Source organism: Eleutherodactylus coqui, chromosome 4 (genome assembly GCF_035609145.1).
Source record: "Eleutherodactylus coqui strain aEleCoq1 chromosome 4, aEleCoq1.hap1, whole genome shotgun sequence".
Lineage (NCBI taxonomy): Eukaryota > Metazoa > Chordata > Amphibia > Anura > Eleutherodactylidae > Eleutherodactylus > Eleutherodactylus coqui.
Genome location: NC_089840.1, coordinates 59,087,021 through 59,100,493, shown reverse-complemented (window position 1 = coordinate 59,100,493; position 13,473 = coordinate 59,087,021). Strand labels below are relative to the sequence as shown.

The following is a 13,473-nucleotide window of genomic DNA, read 5'->3' as shown; positions in this document are numbered from 1 at the left end:
GGTTCTTTTCCAGGGGGGCAGACGGGGGCTCCCTGGGAATAGACGCACTATCCCAAGCATGGGAATGGGACCTGACATACGCCTTCCCACCTATTCCCCTGATCCCTCGGGTTCTAAAGAAGATCCAGGGGTCCCCGGGCTCCGTTATCCTGGTAGCCCCATTCTGGCCCAAGAGACCTTGGTTCCCGCTCCTGGCCGCTCTATCAACACAGGAGCCCCTACATCTGCCGTGGAGAGACGACCTCCTACAACAGGGTCCCCTGATTTGCCCAAAAACCCGACAGTTCAGACTAGCGGCCTGGAAGCTGTGCGGGTAAAATATCTGAACCAGGGCCTATCAGGGAGGGTGACCACCACCTTATGTGAGAGTCTCAAAGAGTCCACCAGGAACATATACACCAGGGTGTGGGACACCTTCTCTAGGTGGTTGGGGCACAGTATTCACGACCTCCAACAACCAGACATTAATAAGATTCTAGAGTTCCTTCAGGATGGACTGGACATGGGCCTAAAACCTGGTACCCTTAAGGTCCAGGTGGCCGCCCTAGGAGCCTTCTTTGACTTCCCGTTAGCCGACCATAGGCTAGTCAAAAAATACCTTAAAGGAGCAGTTAGACTTCACCCCTTTATAAGAAGAACCATGCCCCCATGGGACCTGAATCTTGTTTTACAGGCCCTTTGCGCACATCCCTTCGAGCCCCTGGAAGAACTCTCAGTTAAGACCCTCTCATATAAGGTTGCCTTCCTAGTGGCCATTACATCCGCCAGGCGGATCGGGGAAATCCAAGCTCTCTCTATAAAAACTCCATATATGACCATCTTCCCGGACAAGATAGAGTTTAGACCCGACCCCTTCTTTCAACCGAAAGTCCTTACGGACTTTCACAGAGAGCAAAAAATAGTACTTCCCTCCTTCTGCCAGGAACCCCGGAACACTACGGAACAGAGGTTCCATAACCTAGACGTGAGACGAGCAGTTCTGAAGTACTTAGAGGTCTCACATACCTTTAGGAAATCTAATAACCTCTTCATTCAATTTCAGGGTCCACGCAGAGGAGGGGCCGCTACTAAGGACTCCCTAGCGCGGTGGGTCAGGAGGGCCGTAGAAGAGGCATACAGATCCCAAGGGATCCCACTCCCGGGCGAAGTTAGAGCCCATTCTACTAGGGCGGTCGCCTGTTCCTGGGCGGAGAGAGCCCAGGCGACAACCGACCAGATTTGCAGAGCCGCCACATGGTCAAGCACCCATACTTTTGTAAAACACTACCGTCTGGACGTGGGGGCCAGCCGGGACACTGCCTTTGGGCGGAAAGTTCTGCAAGCAGTGGTCCCTCCCTAAAGCCCTTGATTGTTGGTACTCCTCCATGTGTATGCTGTCAGGATGACGAGGGGAAGACAGGAATTAGGTTTACCTGTTAATTCCTTTTCTGGAGTCATCCTGACAGCATAGGGGCTTTTCCCTCCCCTTCAGTTATCCTTCTCTACGTGAAGTAACGTATTGTACTATAAGTTTCGTTATTAAAAATGAGTGATTAAGCAAAGCCGGGTCACTGTAGTTATTTGGTACACACTGGTGAGCTGGTGGCGGGAGGTGCCTTTTGTATGTTTTTCCGCTTCCTGTCCCAACAGGGGTCCAGTGGACATCCTCCATGTGTATGCTGTCAGGATGACTCCAGAAAAGGAATTAACAGGTAAACCTAATTCCTGTCTTTTAACTTTTTTCTAAAATTATTTTCAGTAATGCATGACACATGGATAGTCTGCACAGGGATGGTACAAACAAGTACATGCCAGCCGTATAACGCTGTGATTTAGGCCTCTTTCACACGGGTGATAGTGATATTGCCACAAGAATATCGCAGCGATATCCCTGCATTTTCTTGCAGCGCTATCACGATTTTGTGGCGCTCTTTTGCAAGGATTTTTCGGGGAGCTTCAAATATAAGCCCTAGCTACATAAAAAAAAATAAAAAATAGCCAAAAAACAATACATTACCTAACCAGCGCTGTCCACTCTGCCACACTTCTCCAGCAGTTCCGCGGCACTTGTTTGTAGTCTTCAGCCATCACTTCCAGGTCAGGGGGATCAAAAATCCCACTTCAAGGAAGCGCTGGCTCTGATTGGCTGAGCCACGGCATCAATCACTGCAGCGCTCAAAGAACCAATCACAGCCATTGTTCCTCTGATACCTGAGATTGAATGCCAGAGTAAATTGCTGTGGTTCTGGAAGCCAAAAGAGGTTGAATGCTCTACTAGATTGGGCGTTTCTAATAAAGTGACAGTTCAGTGTACACTACCCGGCCAAAAATATTTGGACAGCTCTATCAATAGAATGAACCGTGTCTTCTTAGCAGAATGACTTATACCCGAGTGTGCTGTGCCAACACTTAAGTACGGCAGAGGTTCTGTTATAGTCTGGGGATGTTTTACGTGGCATGGTCTCGGTCCGTTGGTTGAAGTGGAAGAACCATGAACACGGAGGTGTACCGTGACATTCTAGACAGTAATGTGCTGCCGAAAATGTGGCAATACCCTGGGAATGGTCAACAATATTTCCAACAAGACAACGCGCCTTGCCACAAATCCAACGCTGTTTTATGTTGGTTTGAGGATATGGAGGTTCCACTATTGGAGCAGCTGCACAGAGTCCTAACCTGAACCCTACTGAACATCTGGGGTGTGACCTATAGCATGCTATGAGCAGTGGAGACACACCAGGAGAGCTCCCACCTGTTATGCTACCTTCCTAGCTGGTCCCTGGGCCTATGGTTGTGCTGCATCACCGTTCCGGTGAAACGTAGGACAAGGGATAGCAGAGGCTGCTCTGTTTAACAGAGTTGTGATGACGAAGAGGAAAGAAGCCGTCAGTGCACATGCGCTTTATGATGGCACTCAGGTGTAGGTATATGCGAACACTACTGCGAATACTTTACAGTCTGAAACCACCTGTGCAACATTGGAGGCAATATCAAATATTGAGCGGCGTGGTCGTCCGCAATACATGGAACATTTTGACCATTTTGATTGCCTTACTGAGAAATGCCGCAATGCTGGGAACAGATTGGTAGTACTTGCTCTTTCAACTCCTGCAACCCCGGTAATAAGAAATGCTCATGAAACATCTATAGCTGTATTTGCCTGCTACGATGGGACTCTTAATACGTTATCTCACTCTGTAATTGAGAAGTGTAAGCATGGCCCTGTTTTATATGCTTCATCTGCCTCTGTGAATACTATTATGCATGCCATTTCAGCTCAAGCTAGTGATGTGGATATACAAAATGATATATGAAACGAACCTACCCTACGTGATTTTTTTGTGTGGCTGTGACTAAAAGTAATACTGTTTTGACTTCCCTCTCTGCTCAGGTTGGTAGCCTGAAAGAGGATGTTGGATTTAGAAGACACGATTTGCAGAAAGTGACTGAGAGATCGTTTAAAGCAGAGATACTAGTGAGGAAATGCAAGGAAAAAAATTATTTTCACCATGGGACCAGAGAAGGGTAATTTCTCTGGAACAGATACATGGGGGTCTTTTTTTTTATTTGAGTTTTTTTAGTTTTTGAACAATTTACATACCTTTACGATGTTCCCCATAGTTATTTTTTCCAGTTCCTTCACAAGTAAACACATGTTTACTTCTCAGGTCCAGTCAGTTTTTGAAAAATGGGAAATACATTTTGGCCATATTGGTGAAGATAAATGGACGTTGTCTCACATAGATTCATCTTGGAATCATAAAGTCAACGTATATTGCAATTGTATTTAGTGCATGGAGTGTATCATACTCAATTAAAGGGGTTTTTCCATTACTAAAAATTGTTCCAGAGCCACTCTGTACTTCCTGGTTTCTGTTGACCAGCAGTGACTTTCTATAGCCAGTGATTGGCTGCAGCAGTCACATGTCCTGGTCAGCAGAAACCAGCAAGTACAGAGTGGCTCTGGAACAATTTTAAGAAATGGGAAAACCCCTTTATTGGACTACGATAAACTCCATGCACTAAATACAATTGCGATATTAGTTGACTTTCACATAGATACATCATTGAAATTAGCTGCGGAGCAACTTTTTATTAGTGGGAAAGCCCCTTTAAAGTTGTTTAACAAGGTTATTAGAATACACTTAGACTGTCTGAAGTGTTATATGGATGGTTCACATTTTATGCACACTGGGATTGTGTAAAATTGTGTGAATTTTGGAATGGGGTTATAGGGCTAATTAAAAAATCTGGTCAATATTGGTCTTAATCCCACAACTTGTATATTGGGTATTGTTGATGGGTTTGATGGGCACACTGTTTTGGGAATTCAGAGCGCATTGCATCAGGCATGAAAGCTGATTCCTATTGATGGAGGGGTGAAGTAGACTGTTGCAAACATAAGAGAAGTTACATCTTCGGAAAGGGGAATTTATTAAAAAAAAGAGGCAGTTTGACTGAGTTTGAGGAAGATGGTGAGATATATAATGGATAGTTCATATCAAGTGCTAGTTATTGACCTATTGTAGAAACTCTGATGAGATTTGCAGGAGGTGTGGGGAGAAAGGTGCAGAAGAGCTAGTTTTGTTTTTTTGTGCCTTAGGCCAGGCTCACACGAAGATATTTGAATTGCGTATTCGGCACTTATGATACGCAGTAATTAGTGGGCAATCAAATACATTGACTACGCTGTTTCGCTTACATTTGCATTTATTCGTTGAGCATTGCACAAGCGCGAAAAAAACCCGCAGCCTGTTCTATTTTGCTGCGTATTATGTGTTGTCTATGGGCGCGTAATCAATGCTGTGTACGCAATTACATCACACATGGGCGGCATTGATACGCGCCGTTACAAAGTGACTGGAGGAAATGTAATAAAAACAAAACAGGAAGACTGCATGATGGCGGGAGTGAGTTACAGGGTCATGCGCAGTACGAAATTGGTGCCATTCGTGGTGATACGCTGAATCACCGCCGAGTCCACAGCAGTAAAACCTTGCGTGACTCGCACAGTGTTTTACGCATACGGGGGTGTGTGTGTGTGTGTGTGTGTGTGTGTGTATATATATGTATATGAGGGGGCAGGGATGGGGGTGATCATGATTTGCTTAAATATAGTTCTGAATCATTGTATGGTTTAGTTGGGGTAAGGATATAAATGCATGTACAAATGTTTTAAAATTTAGGAATAATTGTGTTCAAAAATATAATTTCGTATTAGTAGAAAGTATGTCAAAGACGTCATCCAATGTCTTTAGGGCCAAAGGAGCCCCACGAAAAGCTCATGTCCACGGGTGGGTTGGATTTCGCAAGCAGGGGCCCGCAGCGAAATCCGACCCTGCCGGTAACCCTGCGTACCTGTCCTGGTCTTCTTTTTTCTGTACTGCGGTTATGTGCGGAGGTGCCATCCGGCGCACATGCGCAGTACAGTTTTGTTTTTTTTTAAACTCCTGCTTTTCCGCGGATTGGACGGCTTCCATTGACTATAATGGAAGCTGTCCACATGGAATCCGCACTAAAAGGGAGCATGCTGCGATTTGTTTTCTGCATGCAGAATCCGGAAAGCAAATCTGCATGTGTAAATTTAAACGCAGACGCCCATGCTTTCCTATGGGCGACTTGAACTGCAAATCAAATTCGCCCGTGGACATTGGGCCTAAGTATTAATATATGGAAGTTAATACTATTAATTCTTTCTCAGGTATCCAATACTTTCAGTTAGGATAGTGTATATAATAAAGGAGAGCTGGAGACATGCTGACGTCATATATTACTTTTTTTCCCAGATAACTACTAAAATCAATCTCTATATCTGTCAGATCGGGGATTTATATCCCATAGCTACTTAGAGCGCTCCTCGGTAATTTGGAATAATTCCATTACTAATGATACAAGAAAATAGCCGATTATGCAGTTCCTTAATTTATGTAAAGCAATTGCCTCAAGTGTTTCCTCTTTTGACAGAAAGTATCATGTAAACTTTGATACATTCCGCTAAGCCCTCTTTCTTCTTTGGCTTTATTTGCACCATCCTGTACCTGCTGCCCCACTGCAGGAGAGAGAAGAGATACATTGTTACTTTTATTTTTCCCATGGTAAGATATGGAAAGTCAGGGGTTACTGCGAGCCTTGTGAAGAAACTGCAGCAGCCGCCCCGCCTGTGAAGGCCTGCCCAACAAGACAACATTTCCTGTGTGCTGAGAACCAGTTCAAACACAGCAGGGAAAGTTTAATGAGCAAGACAGCCGATCTCTCCAGGACTGTGTGCAAGAGCAAGCGAGAGAGCAGCGCTGCTGCTGGGGAGGGTTAACTAAAGGAGGCCAAGGAGGAGAAAAAAAAGAAGGAAGAGTGTTTGAGGAAGTGGCAGAAATTCCCCGGCTCCCCCTCCTTTCATCTTGCTGAGTGGTTGAAGTGAAATTTCAACAGCCGTGGGAGACTAGAAGACATAAGATGATGGAGAATAGGTCTACTTAGCTCTCACGAAGGGCCATGGCTGGGTTTATTCTAGGTGGTCTGGTCCTCCGAAGGTTTTCAGCATCGGTAAGGAAAATGAGCAGCGGACAAGCATGACATGTACTCGCTTGTCTTATTGGCTTGGAGAAATTGGGCATAGAACTTTATGGAGAACGATCCACCAGCTGCCTTACCCAGGATGGAGGAGGAAGAAGAGGCAATAAGGTTCCTTGACCGTGTTCTGGAGGATGAAGACGTTTTTTATGTTGAAGATGGGGAATGCCAGACCCCTACGAGTCCTGATGGGCCGACTACTTTCCCAGAAACCCCTAAGGTATGCCTTGGACCGTGAGATGTTCTTATTAGAAGGGTCTGAATGTCATGTTTTGTTCTGAACTTTCTATATACTTTTTATGGTACTTGGAGGAGGTGTAGGATAAGATTATTTAGCAGCTGATGGAATAGGAGATTGGCTCTGCACCTGAGTTATACTTCAATGTCCTTAAAGGTGATTTAGTAGGCTACGTCGGCGCTGATGCCTTCGGGCAGTCACACCTTCTTAAGAGCTGATTTCAGCCGAAGCCAGGTGAGGAGGAGGAGGAGGAGGAGGAGGAGGGAGATGTTAATGTTCAGTAATACGGCCTTGCTATGACTGTGCATGCAAGCAAAGTGCAATTAGATCATGTAATCTCAACAAAATAGGTGGAGTTCATGCCTACGGTGCCAAGATAAGTAAACCATATAAGAGGCAGTATCAGCCAGAGAACGTCAGCATGCTGTAGATACCATATTCTTTCCATTGCCCTCTAACATATAAAGATTTCTAGTATTTTTGACAAGTCGAGCTCAGATGTTGATCCTAAGCTGTTCATTGTAAGATGTTCCACTCCTTAGGAATCTAGGAGAAAATCGTGCCCTGAAAAAAATCGGACGTACAGTATTGGGCCTATAGGGCCGAGAATGGCTCTTGTGCACATGTCTCCTATGCAGCTGTAATAGGTACCGTTATGGTTTACTATGGACCTGTAGACCTCAGGCTGTGGTGCCTCCGAGCCACCTTATATGCCCTAGAAGTAATGCAGGTACTGTGCAGGCTATGTACAGAGTGCTGTATTGGGTCTGGTTCACATTAGTGTTTTGTATCCTGTACTTCTTTCTGTTCTATTATAGAACGGATCTGTGGCACTGGCTCTAAACAAAGCCTTAAAGGGGTATTCCGGACACAGACTAACATTTTAAAATCTAATGTACATCAGCACAATAAGTAATTTTGTAATAGTCACTGTAACTGGTCTAACTGCTTTCTTCATTTTCTATCTGTCATGTGGCCCTCAACCTGAAAAATATTTCTACTTCCTCTGACAGTCTTGTCTGCATTTGCTACTTCCTCCTCTAGCTATACCCTCCAACTTCCTGTGAGCAGTGCATGATGGGAGGACAGGGGTGGAAGCAGAGTGCTGGAAGGTCCGGGCTTTCTTCGGCACTGAGAAGGAGGTTAGTGCTAGTAAATTGCAGGACCTGTGAGCTGTGGGCGGAGCTATAGTGCTGGCCAATAAGCAGGCTCTATGCATACCGGAAGTTGTAGGGAGCGGTCTGCTGTTGTGTTTACTGTGGAAGCGATGCATGTGAACAGCGGCAGATCAGAGACTGCACAGGATTAAGAAGAGGGTCCACAGCAGCAGATGAAAGGTTGCTTCTACTTAGCTGTGCCTCCTAGATTTCAGAATTTTAGGCCTCATGTCCACGGGGAAAATCAGGCCCGCCTCGAATTCCTGCGGACATGAGGCCTAAAAAGAATTACTCACCTGTCCGGACGCTGCGGATCTCCCCTCCGTCGCGGCCGGATCTTTTTTCTTCGGCCCGGCGGATGTGCTCGTCACGCCGGCAGCGTGCCACGCGCACGCACCGCGCACTCTATTTTTTTTTAACTCCTGCCCTCCCGCACAGAGAGCAGAAATTCAGCTGCAGGTGTGCTGTGGATCCAGACGACTTCCATAAGCTTCAACAGAAGCCTGCGAGACCCGTCCATGCGGGAGACCCGCACTAAAATAGAGCATGCTTCGGGTGTTTTCCTGCAGATGCAATCCACACCTCAGGGTGAAAATGACATCAAAAACCCCTTTTTAAGGCTGAGTGCATATAGGCGAGTGTGATATCGAGCCGAGGAACTCGTCCTGATATCGCACTAGTCACCGCGCATTTACCAGCGGATGTGAGGCGATTTTCAGGCAAAAATGCTTTGAATCACTTCTGTGAAGTTCCGATTCTCTCGCGCAATAGTGGATCGAAAAAGGTTCTCATTGATTCCAATGAAAAACCTCACATCGCACTCGCATGCACATCACACACGGTAAGTGACAGCCATGTGTTGTATTTAAGGGTCCCATGGAAATCGATGGGCGATGTATTTCGAGTAACGTGGCAAAAATAGAACATGCCATGATTTTTTACCTGGCAGCATTGCTGTGAAGGTAAACATTGCTCATATTTGCGTGAGTTTCACAGCCTGAGATTAGCGCTTGTGTGAAACCAGCCTAAGGGGATGTACAGCAGAGCTCCTTACAGGGGTTGTTGGGAATTTGGGGGACTTTTACTATGGATGACCTATCCTCAGGTCCTAGTGGTAGTCAGCATTAAAAATGCATCGCACTCTCATGAAAATCGCTTGGCGTGTGAGTGCGATGCGTTTTGTTTTTTTTTCACATTCCCATAGAAAATGATGGTTGATTCTTGAACAGGAATCGTCTAAAAATAAAACATGCAGTGATTTTATTTATTTTTTTCTAACTCTGAGTATCCGTCCAAGAAAGAATTCGCTCCTGTGAATTAACCCATTCAAATAAATAAGTTCTTTTCCCATGCGAGTTCTGTCCAACTCAGAATCAGTCCAGAACGTCTGCGGGAAAATAGTCCGTGTGAATACAGCCTCATTTGTTGTGAATTCTATCCTGATTTAATCAAATACAAGTGAGTCTGCAACTTTCATACATTTATGCCGCTCACGCCACTTCTACAAAAGTAGACCTGGCTTATTGAAGGGGTTGTGGCCGCGCTGACCTGACAGATCTTAAGTATAATGTATGCCAGAAACTTGCATGAATTATACCAGAAATCGACTCCGGGTAAGAGCTGATGCAAACTTTTTTGCCTTTCCTGCATATGGATGGCCCGAGGTGCGCCTAAGGTATTAAGGGGCGTCCACCTCTAAATACATTAAGTGCATCTTACTCTTACAGCAATCTTATGAAGACTGGCATTTGAAACGCCAATCTTAAGAAGTTCCTTCTTCTGTCTGCACTTTGAAAAGTGGGTCTGGAGTTGCTACGTTGTTGCAGAAGTGTTCTAGGTATAAGACGTTCTAAGCACTAACTGTAGTATCTAACAGTTGGCCCAACTGAATACATTATTACGCCTGTCAGCAGAGCCGTTAGTTTGTGACTGTGTTGTTAGAATGAAATCATTCTTGTTTTGGTATTTACTGCCGGTGACATCAATTTCGGATGACGTCCCCCTTCTCTTTCCTGTGCACAACATGTGACTTCCATTTTCCGGTCAGTTTAGCTCCTCTCATAACTGAAGTCTTAATAAGTAAGCAGCAGTTACTTCCACTATATAATGCATAAGTGAAAAAATTATACGCCTGCCATCCTAGAAGATAACTGCAGCTCACCGCCTGCTAGACATAATAATAATGACTCTCATCTGGAGTTTTATTAGAATTTCTGAAGTGGCAGTAAGTTGTAATCTCTTACCTCCAGGGCTCTAGCTTCCAGAATAACTTTTGACATTTCGGTTGCATGAGCTCTATGACATTTTTTTTCTGTTGTTGACCCTATTTCAATGAAGTCGACGATGAGCTGTAAAACCAAAGGCCAATTTAGTGGTGGGTGCCTATCTGCTTACTTTGCTGCAGTGGTAAGAAAAGTTAGTTGAAATGAAAAGTACAGCCAAATAGTCTGTAGTGTCGGTATAAAAAGCTGAAATTGATGCAGTAGGAGTTTGTTTTTTTAGTCAAGACTTTAAATATGTTGAGTCTTTTTTTTTTTCCTCTCCATTTTGCATTCTGGCAACAGTTTATATGACTTTAAAAAGGTTGTCCCACTTCTGTTTTTTTTTTTTTTTTTGCAGGAAGCAGGCAGCTCTGTTTATTGCATAGTGACCCCGATTGCTACTATAGGCAGAGTCCTATTAAAGTGAATAGAACTCAGCCTGCAGTACCAAGCCGGGCCACTATGCAATGTATGGAGCTGTGTCTGCCTCATGCAGCAAAACTGCTAGAAGTGGAACAACCCTTTTAAGAAGAAGTCTAGAGGGATTGGGTTTGGGAAAATACTGCCTGAAATCCCTATTTAAAAGCCTGTGTCTGTTAGGTTGAGTATCTTTAGACTGTCAGACATGAGTCTTGTTTCTCGCTAAAAGCTGGATTGGCTGAGAGAGGGTATAAAAAAGGCTTCAAAGAAAGTCAAACGCTTCTATTGCGCTCTTCATGCTGCTAGATTAAACGGGGGACTGCAAAAATTACATTTAGCTGCAGAACCAAGAAGCTCCATATTAACGGCAAAGTTCCTCCTGCCAAGACTCGCTCTTCCATTTAGCGCTGCCGACCTACCGCTATCTTCCCTTCTGTTGCAGCGCAGTCACACTGCACATGATGGCGTGCGTGAGGTCATCCGCAGTGCATAATCACTGCCACACACAGCGATAGGCAGCTCACTGCTGGCTCCAACCGCGGTAAAACGCTGCAGCGGTTTACGTATACGGCCGTTGGAAAATATTAAATGGTCACTAACACTTCAAACAACTTCTGTCTATAGAATAACCAGCATAACAACTAGCAAAAATGCAAATCAATATATTTGCCTACAATTACTTTTTTTCTGCTGAAAAAATCCCTCTAAAGTGCTGGCCACTAGGGGCGCTCCTTCTGATTTGCTGTACTCTTCCTTCTGCCATCAATAGTAAAAGAGTTAAAAGGGGGAGAACAGGAAGTGAACAGGGTGATGACTCATGCTGTCTATAGAAAAGAGAGTCTAGAAGAGAAACACAGAAGGACACGACTACTACTTGCAGTTAATACAGGATTGTTTACTGTATTACAGCTACTGAAATAATGTCTATACTGCTCAGTACTTCTCTAGTGACCTCTATGATGATGTGTCTGTGTGTTTTATAGATGGGGAACACAATCTACAGTTTTCTCAGTGGGCAGTGTATGATGATGAAGATTCAGTTTAGTCGTGTCCATCACTCTATGGATCAATGTTCTCAACGCCTTTCTTTCACGGCTTCTTTCAGTTCGGCGATTGACATGTTGGTGGTGGCCTTGATTGTATCTAGCCATCTTGTTCTTTGTCGTCCTGATCTTCTCTTTCCACTGACTTGCCAAGCATCAGTACTGTTTCCAGTGAGTTAGCACGCATCACATGGCCAAAAAACAGAGCCGCTGTTTGATGATTTTGCCCTCTAGTGATATTTTCAGTTTGACGCGATCTAACACTACCGTGTTAATTGTCATGGCGGTCCAAGGTATCCGTAGCATTCTTCTCCCGCACCAGAGTTCAAACGCATCAATTTTTCTTCTGTCTGTTTTCCTGAGCGTCCAACTTTCACAACCATACATCGTTATGGGAAAGCCGATTGCATTGACCAGTCTGGTTTTTGTTACAATGCTAATATCCTTGCTTTTCCAGATCATTTCCCTTTCTTGCATTGCATTGCATTCCCACCAAGTGTAATCCATCTCTAGATCTCGGGTCCAGATTGCCGGTTGCAATCTATTTTGGCTCCAAGGAAGATGAAACCTTGGACCGACTCTTCTTCTTCGTTGATTTTTATAAAATTATATATGCAGTGTATAAAGAACCTTATAACAGCAGTCTCCTCCCACCAGCTCAGAGAGAACTGAAAATTACAAATAAATCCTGCAGAGGAGAAAACTAGTGATAAATGCAGGACGCAAATCATATGAGGGCTATAAATACTTTCATTCTACATGTACAGGAACCTTTCTGACACAAGTTACTATTCTACAAAGTATCATTGCTAGCATAGTGGGATTGTGAGGGAAGACTTAAAGGCATGTTTCACAGTGGAAAATTTGCACCAAATCTACACTAACTGGTGCGGATTTCACCCCCCTAATTTGAAGAGATGGAAGCCACACTGAATATAGGCGGCATGAATTGACATACTGTAGATTTAAAATCTGTAGCACAGGTCGATTTACATTGCAGATTTTGTCAGATGGGATTTTTAAATACTCGTCCACAACGCTTGTACTGGAAATGCGGCAGATTTTCCACCGTTAATTCCGCTACAGACATTCTGCCGCATTTCCTACCTTTGAGAACGTACTCCTACAGTACTGACAATGTGCAGTTTATGGGACGGTTAGTATCACTTCTTGTTTTCTTAAAGGGAATGCCAAATGGGGAACAATAAATTACAGAGCCTTCCAAAGGTTCTGTTGTAGCACTAATGTCCTCATACCTTTTTATAATTGAGGTTTTATCATTTAATGGGGTTGTACCAGAATTAAAAGTGATCTCCTATCCACATGGATGCATACTTGACGAGCGCTTCATTCAGTATGACATCACTATAAGGATGCCTCTCGCTTGCAGTGACGTCACGCTAAATGGAGCATTGGCCAAGTATGCGCGGTCGGCGCTCCATTCATTTCAATGGAGCTAATGGAAATACCTGAGCTTTCGCTACTCGGCTCTTTCCAGCAGTCCTATTGAAATAGACTGGAGCACTAGCGCCGTTGCTCAACAGTTGCTCCGCTCAGTCTCCTCCTCACTCCGGGGGTAGAGTGAGTCTGCAGTGAGGAAATCTGGAGACGCGGAACACTCATTCTCAGGATTGGTGGGAGTCTTGGTAGTTTGACCCCTATCTATCAGCGAGTTATCTCCATCCAATGGATAGCGAATAACTTGTAATTCTGGTGCAGCCCCTTTAAGCCTAGATGGTCCAGTAGGCAGGCCTGGACAGTCTCTGTTGCCTACACTGTGCGCCAATCCTTGGCCGTTCTGTTGTGGA

At 44.6% G+C, this 13,473-nt stretch overlaps 1 protein-coding gene across 3 annotated transcripts in view; it reads left to right on the top strand.

Annotated features, from left to right (window-relative positions):
- ABR (ABR activator of RhoGEF and GTPase) overlaps positions 1 to 13,473 on the top strand; it is a 361,360-nt gene that overhangs the window by 169,714 nt on the left and 178,173 nt on the right. Inside the window, exon 1 of one of the 3 annotated variants that reach the window (XM_066599545.1) lies at positions 6,184 to 6,766. The exons of the other annotated variants lie outside the window; for them this stretch is intronic. Coding sequence (XP_066455642.1) covers positions 6,599 to 6,766 — 168 coding nt within the window. The 5' untranslated portion in view covers positions 6,184 to 6,598. Of the gene's footprint in view, positions 1 to 6,183; positions 6,767 to 13,473 lie in introns of those variants that run through there. 3 annotated transcript variants of the gene reach the window in all.